At 41.2% G+C, this 20,594-nt stretch overlaps 1 protein-coding gene across 6 annotated transcripts in view; it reads right to left on the reverse strand.

Annotated features, from left to right (window-relative positions):
• Nucleotides 1–20,594, reverse strand: part of Sv2b (synaptic vesicle glycoprotein 2b) — a 174,191-nt gene that overhangs the window by 58,589 nt on the left and 95,008 nt on the right. For all 6 annotated transcript variants that reach the window (XM_087589081.1, NM_057207.3, XM_087589041.1 and 3 more), the window contains 1 exon segment: nt 16,143–16,973. In XM_087589081.1, the coding sequence (XP_087445207.1) occupies nt 16,143–16,593 (451 nt within the window). In that variant the 5' untranslated portion in view covers nt 16,594–16,973.

Below are 20,594 nucleotides of genomic sequence, written 5' to 3' on the forward strand. Positions count from 1 at the left end.
TCAACAATAAAAGAACTTCTGGGGGAGTCACCATTCCTGACTTCAAGCAGTATTACAGAGCAATTGTCATAAAAACTGTATGGTATTGGTACAGAGACAGACAGGTAGATCAGTGGAACAGAATTGAAGACCCAGAAATGAACCCACACACCTATAGCCACTTGATCTTTGACAAAGGAACTAAAACCATCCAATGGAAGAAAGATTGCATTTTCAACAAATGGTGCTGGTTCAATTGGAGGTCAGCATGTAGAAGAATGCAGATTGATCCATGCTTATCACCATGTACAAAACTTAAGTCCAAGTGGATCAAGAACCTCTTGTCAAACCAGATACACTCAAACTAATAGAAGAAAAAGTGGGGAAGAGTCTCAAACACATAGGCACTGGGGAACATTTCCTGATGAAAACAACAATGGCTTATGCTCTAAGATCAAGAATTGACAAATGGGACCTCATAAAACTGCAAAGCTTTTGTAAAGCAAAAGACTGTCATTAGGACAAAATGGCAACCAACAGATTGGGAAAAGATCTTTACCAATCCTTCATCTGATAGAGGGCTAATATCCAAAATATACAAAGAACTCAAGAAGTTAGACTCCAGAGAGCCAAATCACCCTATTAAAAATGGGGTACAGAGCTAAACAAAACATTCTCAGCTGAGGATTATCGAATGGCCAAAAAACACCTAAAGAAATGTTCAACATCCTTAGTCATCAGGGAAATGCAAATCAAAACAACCCTGAGATTCCACCTCACACCAGTCAGAATGGCTAAGATCAAAAACTCAGATGACAGCAGATGCTGGCGAGGATGTGGAGAAAGAGGAACACTCCTCCATTGTTGATAGGATTGTAAACTGGTACAACCACTCTGGAAATCAGTCTGAAGGTTCCTCAGAAAATTGGACATTACACTATCTGAGGACACAGCTATACCTCTCTTGGGCATATATCCAAAAGATGCTCCAACATACAACAAAGACACATGCTCCACTATGTTCATAGCAGCCTTATTTATAATAGCCAGAAGCTGGAAAGAACCCAGATGACCTTCAACAGAGAATTGGATTAAAAAAACATGGTACATCTACACAATGGAATACTACTCAGCTATCAAAAACAATAACTTCATGAAATTCATAGGCAAATTGAATGAACTAGAAAATATAATCCTGAGTGAGGTTACTCAATCACAGAAAGGCACACTTGATATGCACTCATTGATAAGTGGATATTAGCCAAAAAGCTCAAATTACCCAAGATGCAATCTACAGACCACAAGAAACTCAAGAAGAAGGATGACCAAAATGCAGATGCTCCCATTCCTTCTTAAAAGGGGGAAAATATTCGTAGGATGGGATATGGAAGCAAAGTTTAGAGCAGCAACTCAAGGAATGGCCATTCAGAGCCTGACACACATGTGGCCCATGTATATACAGCCACCAAAACTAAATAAGATTGATGAAGCAAAAAAATACATGTGAAAAGGGACTAGATATAAATCTCTCCTGAGAGACACAACCAGAGCATGTCCAATACAGAGGTCAATGCTAGCAGCAAACTACCAAACTGAGAATAGGAACCCCTTGGGGGAAATTAGAGGAAGTACTGAATGAGTTGAAGGAGCTTGCAACCCCATAAAAACAGCAATGCCAACCAACCAGAGCTTCCAGGGACTAAACCACTACTGAAAGACTATACATGGACTGACCCAGGGCTCCAACTGCATATATAGCAGAGAATAGCCTTGTTGGAGCACCAGTGGAAGGGAAAGCCCTTGATCTTGCCAAGGTTGGACCCCCAGTGCAGGGGAACATGGGGGAGGGCAATAAGGGGGATATGTAGGGGGAATACCTGTATGGTGAAGGGGGAGGGGAGGGAATGGGGGCTTATGGACAGGAAACCAGGAAGAGGAATAACCTTTGAAATGTAAGTAAAGAAATATATAATAAAAAATTAAAAATATATATAAATATAAAAATAAATGATAGAGGTATTACAGATAGATGGAAAAATACATAAATATATAATATATATGCATACTTACATACATGTCCGATACATGCATAGACAGATGTACATAGATGGATGATAGATAACAGACGATAGACATGACATATATACATGACAAATAGATACATGAGATAGGTGGATGAATAGATAGATGATAACTAGATGGATGGATAGATAGATAGATGATAGATAGATAGATGATAGATAGATAGATAGATAGATAGATAGATAGATAGATAGATAGATAGATAGATAGATAGATAGATAAGCGTGTCATCTGAAGAGAGTAGCAACCACCTAACCTCAAATAACTGCTGAATTATGTATGTCAGATCTTATTATAGTTTCAAAGAGAAAGAGAAATTTGAATTGCTAATAAAACTCTGCTTTTAAAATACTCTACTAGCAAAACAGTTATTTTTATCTATTGTTTGAGAACCCATGTGTCTTGTTTGATTTGTGCTTTAATAGTATGTTAATAAAGTGAATACTCATATTTTTAAAGATAAAAAATACAACTCACGGGTCAAATCTCTTGTTCTTCGAACCTATAACAAATACTCTTAAACTGTTATTTACATTGAGTGACCCCTAGATACTAATATCCTATGTACTTCCCTGCCTCAGTTTCTCCTCTAGCATTTGCACACACTGTCATTCTTGAATCTGAAGTTCTTCACATGGTTGGCTCCCCCTCAAACTCCAAACCTATGTTCTGAGAGGAAACCGTTGCTATATATTCCAAGTGAATGATTTTGGCAATATGGGCCAACATGACAGCAAGAGAGGTAGAATGTAGTGACTGGGTTCCAAAGATAAATCAAGAGTAATGTCGGTCAGAGGGTAGTATTAAAGTAGAGGCTAAGTGAGTTCTCCAGAGGCATGGGCAGTTGAAGAGAAAGCAGAGGACTAAGCACTATATATTCCAGTGTTTAAAGGCCAGAAGGAGGAAAAGAAACTCGGGGTGGAATGTGACAAGGGACAGCCAATGAGCAGCAACAGAAATGGGAGAGGTGACAGTAGAGATATCTATTGAGTGCAGTGTGCTTTGACAAAGGAACAGTAATGGTAGCAGTTACTGGGACCTAGACAGGATGTTGAACACATAGGACTCATGTAGGCAAGAACAAGCTTCTGAAATAGATTGGGATTGAAACCTGCTCAAATGGGCTTAAGGGAGAACGGGAAGAGAAGATTGTATTTAGTGGGCTTTATCAAAAACAGAGACTAGAAAGATATTTGTGGGTAAACATAACTGAAACTATAGCACACTGAGTGCTGATAGGAAAAAATTCCAGAGAAAGAAAAAAATCACAGATAGGATAGAAGTGGGAATTTTAAAAGTGATGTCCCAGGAAGTTGAAAGGTGATGAGAACTGATGTGCAAAAGATTAACTTCCATCCCCAGACCCACAGGAGGACAGTGGCAGCCCAGAGGTAAGGAGGCAGGGAGCCATGGAACTGGGAGCTGCAGATGTTCCCTTCTGGTTGCTTCTGTTATTATTAAGGAAGGAGGAAATAATTTCATAAGCCAGAGTGTGGGCGTGGGTTAGAGGTCCTCAGGAGTGAACATGGGTGGATAAGGAAAGCAGTTACCATCAATGGAAAAGGAAATAAAAGACAATTGCTGGTAGCATGAACAACTCTTGAAGGTTCTTGATTGGGAGTTTAGTGGCCAGAACCCAATGGAGCATGATTCCTACCAGCCACATTCAGCTGTAGGAGGCAAAGAGTGATTAATGGAGAAGTCAATGAAATCAGCACTGGGGAATCCAAGAGAGGAAGACACACAAGGAAATCGGTGCTGTGTGCAGTGATTCTCATTAATGGCCATGAAAGAGAAGTTCAACAGTGAGTGTTGTGAGTGCAGGAGACAGTGAGAGACACATCATCATCAGGTGTCTGTTAGAAAGAATGCAGAGAAACGGAGAGGCCAAGACACTGGAAAGTAAGTATAGAAACCACCAAGAATTATTATGGTGTTGGATTATGACAGTAATCCTGGAGCTAAACTCCTAAAAGACCAAAACACCATGACCCAGAAGTCACTGGATTTCTGTTCTAAGAATGAGTAAGAAGTGGTAGACTGTGGACACAACAAATTAAAATCTAGCATCTTTTGGTCCAGGAAGAGAGGGAGATTGGTTTAGGAAGGCTCAGGGGGTTGAGAGAGGGGGCAAGAATGCTGGCCTTCAGGAAGAAAGAGAGAAATTAGTTTACACTGAGACTGGACAGCTAAGAAACACTCTAAGAGGAGAAGTCTGGTTACAGAAAGAAGGTAAATGTCTCTCAGAGAAGACCTAAATGGGAAAGGGGGTGCATCATTGTTTGTGAGTAAGGGTATAGGTGACAAGAGGTACCCTAAAAGACATGAGACTCCAAGAGTGACTGATACATACTGAACAAAAAGCATAACAAACAATCCTGGTGTTGGTAGCAGAACTGGCAGCAACGTGGAGAAAGAAATGTTGAGCAGTCTACCAAGATTGTGTTAAGTTCCTGAGGCTGTGACTGCTCCTCTAGCATGCTTGAGGTCCAGAGTTCAGTGTTCACCACTGCATAAACCAGTCATACACAGTGCATGCCTCTAGGCCCAGTGCTGGGAACTAGTGACGTGGGGTGAGGAGTCAAAGGTCATCCTCTCTACAAAACTAGTTTAAAGACAGCCTGGGCTACACAAGACCTTGTCTCATAAACAAAAGTACATTGAATTCTGGAATTCCCTTCACTTCTGACAGAGAAATGAATGCCATGGGACAGTGGTCTTTGATTCTTATATCTCTTCATGAAAATATTTGTCCCTGGAGGAGAAAGACTTATCTGCCTTGTTAATTGAAGTCTAATGAATAAATGTTTACTTCTTATTGTACAGAGTAAATAAATGGAAAATATAAAAATAAAATCATATTCGATGGATACTTATATGCCAGAGACTTTACTGAGTCTCTCTATGCATTATCTTTTTAGAGCTTTATTTATTTTTATTTTATGTATATGAGTCCTTTGCCTACATGTATACACATGCATATCTGGAACCTGTGGAGTCCAGAGTGAGTATCAGAGATGCTGGAATGAGAGTTAGAAACGGTTATGAGCTACCATGTGGTACTGGGAGCCAAATATAGGTCCCATGCAGGAACAGTAAGTTCTTTTAACCACTGAGCCATCTCTCCAACCTCCCTGTGCACTATCTTATTTAATCCTCATAACTGTTTTATAAAGCAAGTGCTAATGATATCTTAATTTTATTGATTAAAAACCAAGAGTCAGAATGCTTAAGTGACTAATCTAAGATGGTTGAGACAGTGCTAGAGCTAAGGTATGAAATTAACTCTACCTGGGAAAGAAAAGTAGTGTACGCAGCAAACCCTGTCCACTGCATTCCCACAAACTTTCTTTTCTCTTCTTCCTTGCTAGAAGATCCTTGCTTTGTTTTTTGTTGTGGTTGGTTTGTTGGTTTGTTGATTGGTTGGTTTGTTGGTTGGTTGGTTGGTTAGTTAGTTGGTTGGTTGGTTAGTTGGTTGGTTGGGTGGTTGGTTGGTAGTTTTTGTTGTTGTTGGTTGGTTGGTTAGGTTGGGTTTTTTGTTCTGTTTTGTTTGTTTGTTTGTTTGTTTGTTTGTTTTTAGGTGTTGAAATATTTTCTGAAAATTTTCTTCCATACCTAATCCCCAAGGATGACTTAAGCTTACCTAAGATGGCCAACTTCTTCCTGTTCTTTTGCTAGTGATAATCCAAGGAGAAGGGGAAGAGATAAGGCATCTCCTTGGAGTAATGCATCATGGAAGATTAAAAGGGAACACAGAGGGAGACGAAGGTTGTCCACCACCCTTGTTCTTCTCTACTTGGAAAACTGCCCTGAGGAGTGGGTAGAGAACTTCAAACTGTGGTGGAAGCCATGTGAACTTAAGGAAATGGCAAAAATGAAGATGTGAACCTCACAGCCTTGACATTAGCAAGGCATTTTCTCAATGCTTGGGGGTGCATACTTTGAGAATTCTGGAGCAATAAATAAATGATGCCTTTATGATTCAAAGCCACAGTTAAAAGCAGCCAAATATATCCTATGCGCATATTGTCTGTCTGCTATAAAAAGAAATCACACAGATAAAAGATCATCTGACTGGCTTAAATAGTTTTTTCTTAGGAGCAAAGGCAAGACAGTTTGATGTACAGAAAAGAGTTCTGTGTTCTGGCTAGGTTTTTCCCAACCTGATGCAAGCTAGAGCCATTTAGGAAGATATACTCTTTTTAAAAAAGATTTATTTATTTATTGTATATAAGTACACTGTAGGTGTCTTCAGACACACCATAAGAGGGCATCAGATCTCATTACAATTAGTTGTGAACCATCATGTGGTTGCTGGGATTTTTACTCAGGACCTTAGGAAGAGCAGTCAGTGCTCTTAACCACTGAGCCATCTCTCCAGTCCAGGAAGATATACTCTTAATTGAGAAAATATTTGCAGATAATTGGTCTATGGACAAGTCTGTAGGGCATTTCTTGATTACTGGTTGCTGTGGGAGAACTAGCCCACTGTGGGCAGTGCCTCCCCTAAGTAGGTGGCCCTAAGTAGGTGGTATATAAGAAAGCAGGCTAAGCAAATCACAGGGAGCAAGCCAGGAAGCAGCATTCCTTTATGGCCTCTGCTTCAGTTCCTGACTCTAGGTTCCTGCCTTAAGTTCTGAGTCTCACTTTTCCTCAGTGATGGAGTGTGTTCTGAAAGTTCTAAGAAGAAATATACCCTTTCCTTTCCAAGTTGCTTTAGCCAGGGTGTTTTATCAAAGCAATAGAAGCCCTAGGAAGGACAGCCAGCAGGAGGAAGGAGCCCTAGGAAGGAGGCCCAGGTTCTGGTTTCAGGACTCGTGACCTTGACCTAGTTATTTCCTGTGTGGAGCTCCATTTCCTAAAGCTGGAAATAAAGAGCATGCTAGAAGCACCCCCTCTGTCCTCTTCATGTGTGACATGACATAGTTTACAACACTGTAATTTAGGCATCATGGCTGACTTGTAATCAGTTAACACATCCTCTTTCAAAAATAATAGTTCCCTTCCACAGAGCCAAGGAGAGGCAGAGAGGCCAGGGTAGGGAGGTGGCTTCTGTAGGCTATTTTCTGCACATCTCCAACAGAGATTAATGTGTGTCCCTGAGTCAGCAAATCTCCTGCAGTGAAACAGAAAGTGCTCACTCTGCATGTCTGAGCAACCTGGTCAGCTCACCCCCAGAGAAGACCGTGTTCACATCCAGTCTTGCAGTGGCCAGCCTCCCACCCCCCATCCATGGCATTTATAGAACTATTTATCTACTCCCTTGTTCTTCCTCCCCCTGTTAATATCTATGACATTTACCCTTTCTCCTCCAAAAACCAAATCAATCATCTGCACAGTAAAAATAAGACCATCTGGGCTTGCTCAGCTTAAGATTTATAAGTAAAGATGAGTTTTATACCCGCCAGCCTACACAAGACCATTTTAGCTATGTAGTCACGAGCTCCACATGGGACCTTTATGTGGTTGCTGTAAGAGAATTTGGGGGATGCATTTGTTCCTTGCTGCTGTGGTATATCCATATTAACAAACATGACCTAGAGGGCATCTTTCTTGAACTTGCTTCTCAATTCTCTGAGGCCTGTCCTAGGTAGACAGTCTATGCCTCAAGAATTACTGTGTACCACTGTTGTCCCCTGGTTTTTGTGACACAACTGACCAAGACTCCTCTCATGTACCAAGATAGTTTGTTCCTGATTCCAGCCCTGGAAGTTCAGCACCTTCACTTACTAAATGATATATTTTCCACAAAAGGTTAACGCTATATATTTCATGGCAACTGCAAAGTCTTCCATGGATGGTAGATCAAGGGAAAGGGGAAGCAATAGGTCAAGTTAAATATAACCAGTTTCAAATCCTAGTTTTCTCTTCAACTAGTTTAGACAAGTTACTTTAACCTCTTAGGGTCCACACATTCTCATCTGTGAAATGATAAGGGCAATATATACCTTGCAACAAGGATTGTAGATGCCATGCATCAGATCCTTGTGTGGTGCTGATGCAAGGACAGACCTTATCAAATCATAGCTCTAGGTTGTGGTGGGATGATTATTATGATTTGCTTTTAAATTAGAAGAAAGCTAACAGAGATTGTTTCAAGCTCTGGGAAATCAGCGACTCTTTATCTTCCATTTCTTTCAGCATCCCTGGAAGAAATCAGTACATGATAAAATCAACCTTTCAACCTCATTAGCAGAAAGCAACCCACGCAAAGGCGAGTAGCAATGAAGGGATCACAGGACCAGAAAACTTCATTAGGGAGTGGAATCCAGCATTCATCACTGAAGGTCTCCAAGCAACACTTCCTCATCTGGGGAGCTGGGGATTTATACTTGGCTCACATCCCTGGGTCATTTAAAGACAAATGAGAGTGGCCAGGAAATGGTTGAGAATCTGTCAAGTACTGAACATGATTCAAATGCTTGTCCATCTTTTCTTTCCAGCCAAGATTGTAGATAGACAAACTATCAAAGAAAACACAAGAATGAAGACCACCTGGGAATCATATGCCATCTCTCATAGCACAGAGTAAAGAAAGGCCCTGGCACCTCTTTAGTCCATGCTGTATCAATTATGACCTTCTCTACCCCTAAGTGCATATCAAAACCACTCCATGCCCATAATCCACCACTGGGGATTCCAATGAAAGCCTGGGAAACAACTAGATAGATAGATGGATAGATAGATAGATAGATAGATAGATAGATAGATAGATAGATAGATAGATATAGATATAGATATATATTTCTCTGTGTGTGAGAGAGAGAGAAGGGAGGTGATATGTGGTATGTCTGTGGTCTATATACTTGCTAATATATATATATATACTATTATACTATATATATATACTATATATATCATGTGGATTCACGTTGCCACTGCCACACATGGCAGTCAGTAAGAGAGTCCTAGCTCTCATTCTAACCTAAGCAACCCTGTGGTCTCCATGATGATACGCAAGAGCAGCTGAACAAAATAAATTGACTACAGAAAGGAATGCATAAAAACTATCCAGTGCTAGAGCTTAGGACATGGAGTGTTCCGCTCCACTGAGTCACTGGTATGCTAATCTTAAAGCTTATAAAAATATTTATCTTTTTCTAGTATATCGTCACAAATCTAATGTTCTGCCCTGACACTCAGAAATCATTTGTATATAAAATAATTAAAAGAAACATTTTCATGAAATCAGAGTGATAAATTTATCTCTGAGATACTATGAAAGTTCAGCTCAAAATTTATACCAGTGGACTAACTAACCTCTCTGAAATTGTTCTATGTTGTCCTCATAGCCAGGGCAGACTCCAAATCCCAGGGGCCCCACGATGGGATAAAAACACTATCTGAAGCATGCTACTCCCTAGGACTTCCCACTCCAGTTAGCAAGAAAAACTACCAAGCAGTAAACAGTGAAATGTGCACTAAGAGACCTTTCAGATGATCAGGAGTCTGCAGGCAAGCATGACACTCTTGCCTACAAGTGAAGCTCCCTCTCTATTGAGAGGTATGAAGCTGGGAGTGCCCCATTTAAAAGGTAAACAGCAGGTATTATGTCAGTAAGCCCCCACAGAAAGGATGGGAGTGGTTTGTCTTTTGTGCCATCCATGTTAAATGTCACATTAGCTAGAGAAATAGGATGCAGAGCTGCTAATCATTCAATATCAATCGAAAGAGCAAATCAATACTTGAGCACACTAGGAAGTCTAGAACTTTCTAATGTGAAAGCCATTGCTTTATGTGTTTGTTTGTGTGTTTCTTTGTTTGTTATTTGCAATGGTATGAGCGCCTGGACCTGGGATCTTTCATGTTTTAAGCAAGCATTCTAGCCCTGAGTTGTATTCTCAATAATATTTCCATCTTTTATTTTGAGATAAATTCTTATTAAACTACCCAGGCTAGCCATGCCCCTGGCTCAAACTTCCTAGTAGCAGGAATTACAATATTATAACAAGAGGCCTGGAGGGTGCTTCTGTTTTCCCTGAATATAAAAAAAAAATGCATAACTATCACTTAAAAGAAAGTTAAAATGAAAGGGAAGTAAAAGAAAAAGTCAAAGATAGAAAAAGGCCAGTGAGAAGGCTCACTGGTAGACACTGGCACCAATCCTGATGAGCCAGGTTCAGACCCCAGGACCTCATGATGGAGAAGGAGAATGGACTCCTGCAAGTTGTCATCTGATCACCATGCACACTCTGTGACATATACACACACACTTCATTTTGAAAATGTAGGAGATGGGGGATGGATTTATTAGCCTCATTCATTAGTCACCTAAAATCATAATGTTTCAGAAAGAAATTCTGAGATCAGCCCAAGGTCACAGAACCATCTCAAAACAGAACAGGCCCAGTAAAAGCAAAGGGGCTCAGTCCAAAGCTTCCCTTCCCTAGACATCGTCTCACACTGCCATTGTTTCTTTCCTATCTGGTAAAAGTGACAACAGTGAAAATTGCACCATACAATTATACCATACTGCACTGTACCATACCGTACCATACTGTGCCATACGGCAGTGTATTGTACTGCACCATACCATACTTACCGTACTGTATATACCACACTGTGTCATACCGTATTGTACTATATTGTACTGTACCTTCCTGTCTTGTACCATACCATACTCTGCTGTACAGTACTGTATCGTTGCACTGTATTTACATATGATTTCAAGTTCTGTTGTGAAAATAAAACTCTCTGAATGCTAATACGTGGTTTGCCTTGTATTTCTATCACTCAGAGAAGCCACGGGCACAGATTGATGTTCTATAATTATTTTTTAATGAATGAACTGGGAGTGAAGAGGTGGTTCAGTGGTTAAGAGTATTTGGTGTTCTTCCACAGAACTGGCTTTCTGTCCCCAAAACATAAATTGGGCAGCTCAAAACCACATGTAACTCCATCTCCAGGGGTTCTGATGTTCTGCTCTGACCTCCACAGGAATAACACTCATGTTTGCATGCCCACGTACTCACACAGAATTAAAACTAAAATATCTTTTTTCTTTTTTTAAAGATTTATTTTTTTAATTTATTTAATACTTAATAATAATTCTTTGGTTTCCGGGCAAACATCCCCCTCCCCCCTCCCCTTTCTTATGGGTGTTCCCCTCCCAACCCTCCCCCCATTGCCGCCCTCCCCCCAACAGTCTAGTTCACTGGGGGTTCAGTCTTAGCAGGACCCAGGGCTTCCCCTTCCACTGGTGCTCTTACTAGGATATTCATTGCTACCTATGAGGTCAGAGTCCAGGGTCAGTCCATGTATAGTCTTTGGGTAGTGGCTTAGTCCCTGGAAGCTCTGGTTGCTTGGCATTGTTGTACATATGGGGTCTCGAGCCCCTTCAAGCTCTTCCAGTTCTTTCTCTGATTCCTTCAACGGGGTCCTATTCTCAGTTCAGTGGTTTGCTGCTGGCATTCGCCTCTGTGTTTGCTGTATTCTGGCTGTGTCTCTCAGGAGAGATCTACATCCGGCTCCTGTCGGCCTGCACTTCTTGGCTTCATCTATCTTGTCTAATTGGGTGGCTGTATATGCATGGGCCACATGTGGGGCAGGCTCTGAATGGGTGTTCCTTCAGTCTCTGTTTTAATCTTTGCCTCTCTCTTCCCTGCCAAGGGTATTCTTGTTCCCCTTTTAGAGAAGGAGTGAAGCATTCACATTTTGATCATCGGTCTTGAGTTTCATTTGTTCTAGGAATCTGAGTCAAAGGTGAAGCATGGAAACACATGCCCATAATCTTGGTGTTTGGGGGGTAAAATTAGAAAGGCCAGGGATTAAAGGCTATCCTTAGCTTTAATGGTAATTTTCAGGCTAGCTTGATCTATAAGAAATCTGGTAATCAAAACAGTAAATGATTTTTAAATAGAAGAAAGAAAGGGATGGGGGGTGGAACTTGGAATGGAGCACATGCTTGTTCAAGCACTTTGGTTCGATCAATGGCAATGGCCAAACCCTTTGTAAACTTTTTTACATGTTTATTGTTTTTCTTTTATATGCATTTGTATTGTGACTGCATGTAATAAATACTCTATCTGCATTCTTGGTACCCAGAAATCCCAGAAGAGAGTGTCAGATCCCTAGAAATGGAGGTCCAGATGATTATGGCTGCTTGGAATTGAATCTGGGTTGAACAGGTCCTCTTACCAATTAAGCCATTTCCCCAGCAGCCCTCCTTTAAAAATTAAGAAAGTAATGAACTAGTGGCTCAGTGGGTAAAGTGTACAAGCATGTGGACTGGAGACCAGATCCCCAGAGAGCATGTGGCAGGCATGTAGTTGCCTGTAGTCCCAGTGTTTGGGAGACAGACATAGTTGGCCAGCTAGACAAATCAGAATTGGTGAGCGACAGCCCCTGCTTCAATAGATAACATGGAGAGAGACCAAGGAAGACACCTCACAGCAATCTTAAGCTTCCAAAAGCATGGATATGCACATGTATGTGCAGCTCACTCACACACACACACACACACACACATGAGCACACAACCACATGCATGTATGGAAAAAATAAAAGAAATAGACAATTAAAAGAATGAAGGGAGCTTAATTAATAAGTGGATGCATTCTCCCTGTCTTAATGGCAACCACCACTGGATAGAAGCAAGGCTGAGCCTTCAGTGCTAGTAATATGTTCTTGAATCTGGGCATCTATACATGAGGAGATAACTAAAATATAATGTTCAAGAGAAACAACTAACTAAGATACCAGAAGAGCATCTTTAATTTTTCTGAACCGATTCATTTCTTTCTAAAAAGAAAATAAAATGACCTCTGAGTTAGACACAGGTTGTTCTGTGTTGTTTTCTTGGGCCATTAGCTGAGAATCAGGCTAGAGATTGAACTTATGAGAGTTTCTTTTTAAAATAATGGAAATGGAGGAGGGAAAGTTCTGGAACACAAAGGCCTTTTCTGACTGAAGCAGCTTGACCTTAAGAGTTTTCAAGGCATCATTTGGCTGAAGGATATATGCACAGTCATCAGAGCAAATCTGGTGTCCTGAGTGTGGGTGGCTAATTACTACCAAGCAATCAAGTTAATGACAATAACAGCAACAACAACTTCAATAAAAAGCTATAAAGATATCTCGAGCACCTGTAAACTTTGGAAAGTAAGCCAGCCAAGTTAACGCTATGAAATCCAGTACAGTTGAATTCAGTCATCGGCACAGAAACCCTACAGAGCAGGCATTGCCTTAACCCACATTTTACATGTGGGGAACCAGAGCACAAAGCAACTGAGTAACTTTTCTGAGGCTGCCCCACTAAGCGTCCGCGGGGACATTTCAAACCCAAACCTGGATATCAGGTCCAGGCTGCCCCACTGTGTCAGTGCAATCAGAATCCATGCATAAGCTGTCAGGAGGGTGTCACAGTACAAATGAGAAAACTGAGTTGTTAGGAAGTATTCATTATCTGCCTGTTGCATTACCTCAGTTCCCTCAACATTAGCGTTATCATCCTTACTTATTCCTCCTGAAAACTGTGTTACAGGAGTTAGAACTCGCCTAAGGTCCCTGACTGATAATAATGTAGTTGGTTGCTAAACTGTCATGGTCAATCTCCCTTGCTCAAGTTATTACCCAGTGTAGCATGATTCCATATGGAGAGAAGGCTGCACAGGGCATGGCTTCTTTTCCATAGCCCATGATTAAAGGACCACAGACAAGCCTGCCAGCATGCCTGCTTGGCATTTGCTATCTCTGTGAGCTTATACAAGGTTCTCCAAATCTATTTCTACATGTGGCTAACCTTCAAGGTGACTCCAAGCCTCTCAATCATCCACACTGCTGGATCAACTTAGATTCACATTTTCTTGACCATACAGGAAGTCTCCTGAACACCCAAGATGGGAATCTCTGCTCAGGGTCTACTGGCCCTTCTCAGTTTGAGTCATAGCATCTTCTTAGTAAACACAGAGGGCAAAACTGTGCCAGTGAGAGCTGTCTAGAGCATAACCACATCCACTCGGATCCTGCCCAGAATTTGCCCTGGGAGAAGTGGGAGCATCCACAATACTGCAGTTCTACCAATAAGGTTGCTGGGCATGTGGTGCCAGAGACACTGATGGGCATGAAATCAGTATTGATAATGCCAGAATAAACAGGGACTCGGGTTTCAGTTGGGAACAGCACAAAAATAAGTTGATGATTTAGAAATGTTTATGTCAGTTATGGGTAGATTTGTTTCAGTCAGAAATTTTGTTCTTTTCCTTGCCTTTACAAAATTCTACTATAAGGAGCTGGGGTGATGGCTCAGCAGTTAAAAGCACTTGGCTGATCTTCCAGAGGACCCAGGTACAATTCCCAGCACCCACATGGCAGCTGTTTGTAACTCCAGTTCCAGAGGATCTGACACTCACACAGACACCAATGCACACAAATAAATGATTTCAAACTAATTATTCAACATTTAAGGTTGGATAGTATATTGTGTAGGAACACACGCACATAACTAAAAATTCTACTGGCATTTAAAAGCTGAATAACACTCCAGCTTCTCAAAGCATCTGTTATGTACTCAGTCTCTTTTGATTTTCTTGGTCATGCCTGATGTAGTTCTAATCATTTTAAATGGCATTATAGATTAAGCATAAATGTATAAGACAATGTTTAATGGCCCAGAGACAAATCTTTTTGTTCAGCTAGTTTTGGAGTTTTTGTTGGTGTTATTTTGTTTATCTAGTGACAACTCTTCACATTTCTCTATATAAGCATTTCTTACTTTTTTTCTGATCATGTGATAGTCTCACTAAATAGCAGAAGCTGTGCTCAAGTCCACAGACCTCCTGCAACCACCTTCCAAGTTCAGTCTGAGTTTTACTGAAATATAGTTTTGTATCTAGATGATATATTGTCTCTAGATGATTTTGATTACAGGATGGGATTTGAATAGCTGTGACTGAGGGCATCTGGACTTTGAAAACGTTTAATATTTTAGTCTTTTCAGAATTAGTTGCTAACTCCTCCCAAATTCAAGGTCTAGAACCACACAAGACACATTCCAGTGCTTATCCCTAAAGTTATTAAATCTGTGTTCATAAAGACCTTCTTGTCTTGATATATATGTTTTTAAAGAAACAAGAACTACTTTTTTCTCCAAGACTGTGTCATGGGTGCCAGCATATTGTAGCCCAGAAATATGTACCTATTTGTTGAATTAATGAATTTGGTGGCTGGAAAGCTTCTCCTGGGGGGCCATACCTAGTCTTTATCTTGAATTAGATAAACTGGCTCATGGCAAGTTCTCAATAGCTACATATATCTCGGGCTCTATTTGGATGCTAAATGTAGAGGGTACATATGTTTGTTTTTCAGAACATTTGGAGAACAAGACAAGCCCTTGACTCTATTATGATGAATTTCTTCTATTCCATACCTTTTGTGGTCATCTCTATAACTTCACAAAATCCTCCCTGCCTCGAGCCCTGATGGCTGAGGCTGGGATCTGACAGTGCTGGTCTGCTGACTGACTTGCAAGCTGGTTCTCTATCCTACAGAATCCATCTGTGCGTCATACCATGGTTCTTAACTGCCTATGGGGACTCTGCGTGTGGCTATGCTCAAGCCCATCAGTCATCCAAGACACATGGGCACTCAGCCACGAACTCTTAGTACAAGAGGAGCTGAGAGCAGATGCCACTGGATTCTTGGAAGACAAAGAAGGAATAATGAAGGAAACCTCTATCCTACCCCTTCCAAAATGTATTGCTTTATTTGGATATGGAAAACGGTTTAATAAGAGAATAGTCTGCCATTTAAGAGAACAAGATGTGGGAGTCAAAGAAAAAGCCAAGAATCAAAAAAGGCTTGAAAATAAAAACAAGCTATGATACTAGCTATGAAATTTTAAGTCAATAAATTAATTGATGTCCATAATATAATAACATCTTAATGGCAAAATGACTAAAAAAGTATAACTTTGCAGGACTTCGTGGCATATTTAAGGTGTCTAACAGTGACAAGCTACACATATGTGTATACATATATACATGTGCATACTTATATTTATGTAAATATATATATATATATTCTCCGTTACTATCATATATTTGGTGTCACAAGGAAAATGACCATTGGAAGTTTCTACTTACCGAGCATTCCTTTCTTGGAACTTGACAGACACATATCTTTCTCTGCACTTGGCAGAGCAAAGCTCACCACAAACACTTCCACTCCGTCAGCCATCAAGGCCAGACCCAAGACGAAAAAGAGGGTCCACTGGAAGCGCCCATGGCCACACTCATCAATGATGGTCTCGTACTGGTGAGCGAGCTGCTCCTCATCTTCCATTCTCTCAGCCATCAGGTCTGCCTGGCCCCGAAGGCCATCTGCTCTGGACGGTGCCATCTTAGTCTGCTTAGACTTGACATCATCTGGATGAGGGATGCCTTGGTACTCGCCCTCATAGATCTCATCCTCCTCATCGTGGCCTTCTGTAACATCGCTCTGTGCATCTTCTTCCGGGTTCTGCTCATTGCCCCGGTAGTAGCCATCATTAGGGGCATAGCCCTCATAGTTGTCCCGATACCTGTAGTCATCCATTCCTTGATTCTGGAATAGTCTAGTAGCCACTCAAGCTATATCTCTTGCTCTGTGGTAAATGTTTGGGCTGTTCCAATAACCATCATCTAATATATTGTTGAAATGGTGATTATGTCCATGTGACTTCTTCAATCAAAGCACCTTTTTAATTTACTTCTCTAGTCAACCAAATTCATACAAAGACAACCTAAGTAGCCTTTTGTGCTGGTGTGTTAAATGTCTTTGGAAATGTTGACCTGTTCTCCTTCTGTGACCCAGACACTTATGCTGAGAGGTGCTGACTAAAACTGGGACCAGCTGCTCTCTTTGACAAGGTCGGTCGGAGCACTGCTTGGCAGCTCACTGGCTGTGATGTTTGTCCTTCTACTGAAGGTTGTGGCCTAGGAATAGAGACAGGAAAGGAAATAGTTACAAAATGCTAAGATTCTGGCATGATCTTTGAATTAAATAAATATATTTACTAATACTCATATTTCATGTGTAAGGTGAAGGGTATTTTAGTCAGGCATTTGAATTCACATAAGCTAAGTGAGGATTGAATTGGTGAGGTTGGTGAATGGAACCATGAGCAGAGAAGCTCTTTGAGTTTGGAAGAATCCGGTGAAGGTTAAAGATCAGATCTTATACAGAAAGGCAAAAGGAAGTGGTCCAGAGATTTTCAGTACAAGGCAGTTTTGTATTATGGGTTTCCTTTGAACTTACCAAGCTTTATACAACAGTAGAACTATCCTATGGGTCAATTTCTATTGTGAAAGTGCATGCTTTTCCAGTTCACTATGAAGTAATTATATCACTTTACATCTAGAAATGTAGAACACAGAAATAGCTTTCTCTGAGGCCCAGCTTGCTTTTGAGGTCAGCATTGTGGCTCAAAAGTCACTATGACTTGGCTCAAATGGGTAAGACTCAGAGCCATGTCTCCCAGATTTTCATGAAACATGACTCTCATGCATGACAGGAATGAACATGTACACCTTTCTCCAAGCCTCGGGCTCCCAAGCGAAAAGCAAAGACAATATATATGATTATATACCAAGTACCCAGCCTGCAGGTCACCATTATTTCAGGTAATACATTTTCCTACTTCCAATTTTGGAGAACCAGGAAGCAGTCTTGTCTAGATCCAAGGCACTGTCTTATAACACAGGTCTAATTACAGGTTCCTTCTCTTGAGTCCAACATCCATGAGGTAGACTCCCTGCCCAAACTACCTTCTAGAAAAGTGGTTTTCAACCAGTGGGTCAGAACCCTTTGTTGTCAAATGACCCATTCACAGAGCTGTCCTCAAACCATCAGAAAACACAGATGTTTACATTACAATTCATAACAGTAGCAAAATTACAGTTATGAAATAGCAATGAGCACAATGGCTTAGAGTCACAACAACATGAGGAACTGTATTGTAGGGTCACAGCACTAGGAAGTTTGAGAACTCCTGTTCTCAAATCTCAAGTCTCCCAGGATTTGAGCCATCACCGAATGATGCTTACCATATACCCAAATGTAGACTGGAAATGCGCTACATACAGAGAACTGGAGAAGATAGGGAAAGCAAGGAAAGAAAAGGAGATAGTAAGGGGAGAAGGAAAGAGTGCCTGAAACAGACTGGAACATTCCATCAAATAGATCAAGCAAGCGTCATTCAGAGTAGGTTGGTAACAAAGGAAACAGTCTTCAGAAAGATAGGGTACACTGCAAGGTCCACATCTTTTTATGAATTATATGATGAATGCTGTCCTGGGTGACTGACACAATAGATCACACAGGAATTTTAAAAACATGGTCTCCAGAGCTCTCAGAGGGGCCGATCGGATATCGGAAATCTGAGTCTCCACACAGCACCCCATGTAGCCCCAAGTCCCAACCTCTATGAGCAGGACCTCAGCAGTACAGGCTAGGCTTCTCCCTCAGCCATTCTCTACTCCAGCTGTGCGCAGAAGCCAGATTTTTTGACTGAGGTAGATATTCAGGTCTCTTCCTATCAGAGCGGACAGAAACCGATGCCTCAGTTCAGCTCACCTGCCAAAAACTTCATGGCCAGGAACTCTTACTAAGCCTCCTACCCAGTGTAGTCCAATGTCCTTCTTTGCTTTCAGCAGATGTTACTTCACATTAGACCCCACACACTTGCCTTATAGCAGCTGCTGGACTTCTCCCCTGCCCACACTACATGTCTGGGCCCTCTGTCCCATACCTGTTACCTGGTTCTCCCCACCTTCAGCCTTGGACAGATTCTAGCTCTGGGAATCATCTAACTCCAATGAGAATGCATTTTCTCATGGAAGGATGATAGAAAACACTGGTTCTCAAATGCAGAGGGAGAACAACTCAGGTAACTCATTAGGAATGGAATTCTGGGACCTGTCTCCAAAAGACGCTGAACTGCAGTGTGGAAATCAGACCTGGAAATTTCATTTTTCATTAGCACTACGGATCACCTGGGGGACTCAGAGCAACTGTGCCGAAGAAGCTAACAAGAAATACTGAGAAGAATGACTCTCACTTTGCTCTTGCAAAAAATGTCCACCATCTCCAATAAATAAGCTTCGATGGGACCAGGTTGGCCAGGATTGTGTCAGATTAATATTCTAAATCTGTTTTCATTGCATGCATTTAGGAACTCTAGGAGGACACAGTAAATCACACACAAACAGCAGAGACATTAGCAGGATGCTGTCACATGGAGAAGGAGTGCCAACTGCCTGAGATCTGCTCTGTTATTTCTATTCTGGAAGCCCCACAAAAATGTCACGAGCCAGGAAGGAAAGATTTTCAATTCTGAAAACATATGTGGGAAATACCACTTTGGGCTAAGATTCTAGGACTTTCTCTGTGGAAAGAAACAGGTCTTTGTTAAAACCAACCCCACTCACCCAATCTGGTTCAAAGAACGGCTGTGGATGTCAAATGCAGTGAAGCAAAAGGGCCTCCCTGTCAAGCATTTTTTTAGTATGTCTTGACGCTTCTATCTCATTGAGAAATGCCAAGTTGTTTTTTTAACAAAACATTTTCTAGAGAACACAACAATTAGTCATTTGCAACACTGTGAGTTAAATTGCTTCCTTCACAAAGGATAAACTGAACCTTGACCCTCAGGACCTCAGGAGTGTAATCTCATTAAGAATAGAGTCTAAGACTGGAGAGGCTGATTAGTGTGTTAGTGCTTTATGCACAAGCATGAGAGCCTGAGTTCAGATGCCCAGGAAGCACTTGGGTGGTAGAACACAGGAGGCTGCTTGGACTTGCTGGCCTCCAGCCTAGCTGGAAAGCAAAAGCCCATGTGAACACCAGTTTTACTGAGAAATCCTGTTTTAACAAAATAAATGAGGGAGAGTTGGTAGGGAACCAGAAAGAAAAGTTCCCAATGACTTTTCTGGCCTAGGCATTCACACACACACACACACACACACACACACACACACACACACACACACACACACACATGGCCAGTTTGATCCATAAAATCCATAGCATCTGTTACTTAACCCTTTGAAAGACCAGTCAATTTTACCAATTAAACAGCAATGAAAAGACACCCGCAAGTGCAACCCATTAGCTAAGAACTAAAATGATCACTTCCTGTGATGCCTTGTCTACCCTCAGGACCAAGAATAAAACGATATTATCTGTGTCGTGGATGGAGAGATGGATGGCTTGGAGGATAAAAGGATGACCCATGTGAACTCAGAGAGTCTGTAACAGGGTTGAGTGAGAAGCTAAATTCAAACAGTAAACTAGGGTTGGGCAGAGAAAAAGAACCCGGAATCCAAGGTGTCAAGTCAGGGCCCCACACTCAGCTGGCCCCCAAAACTAATCTTGATAGAGAGTGAATCGTACTTCCACAATTCTCCCCACCCTCACCATGCATTTCCCAGAATTCTTGGTGTTTAAAGCCCTGCATACATGGACACAGCTTAACCCTATTCTCAAGAGGCTGAGCTGTTATGGAAAAGTAAAATTAAAAAAACATAGATTATCACTTGGTGATGAAACTTACACCT

Source organism: Rattus norvegicus, chromosome 1 (assembly GCF_021556685.1).
Source record: "Rattus norvegicus strain SHRSP/BbbUtx chromosome 1, alternate assembly SHRSP_T2T, whole genome shotgun sequence".
Classification (NCBI taxonomy): Eukaryota; Metazoa; Chordata; class Mammalia; order Rodentia; family Muridae; genus Rattus; species Rattus norvegicus.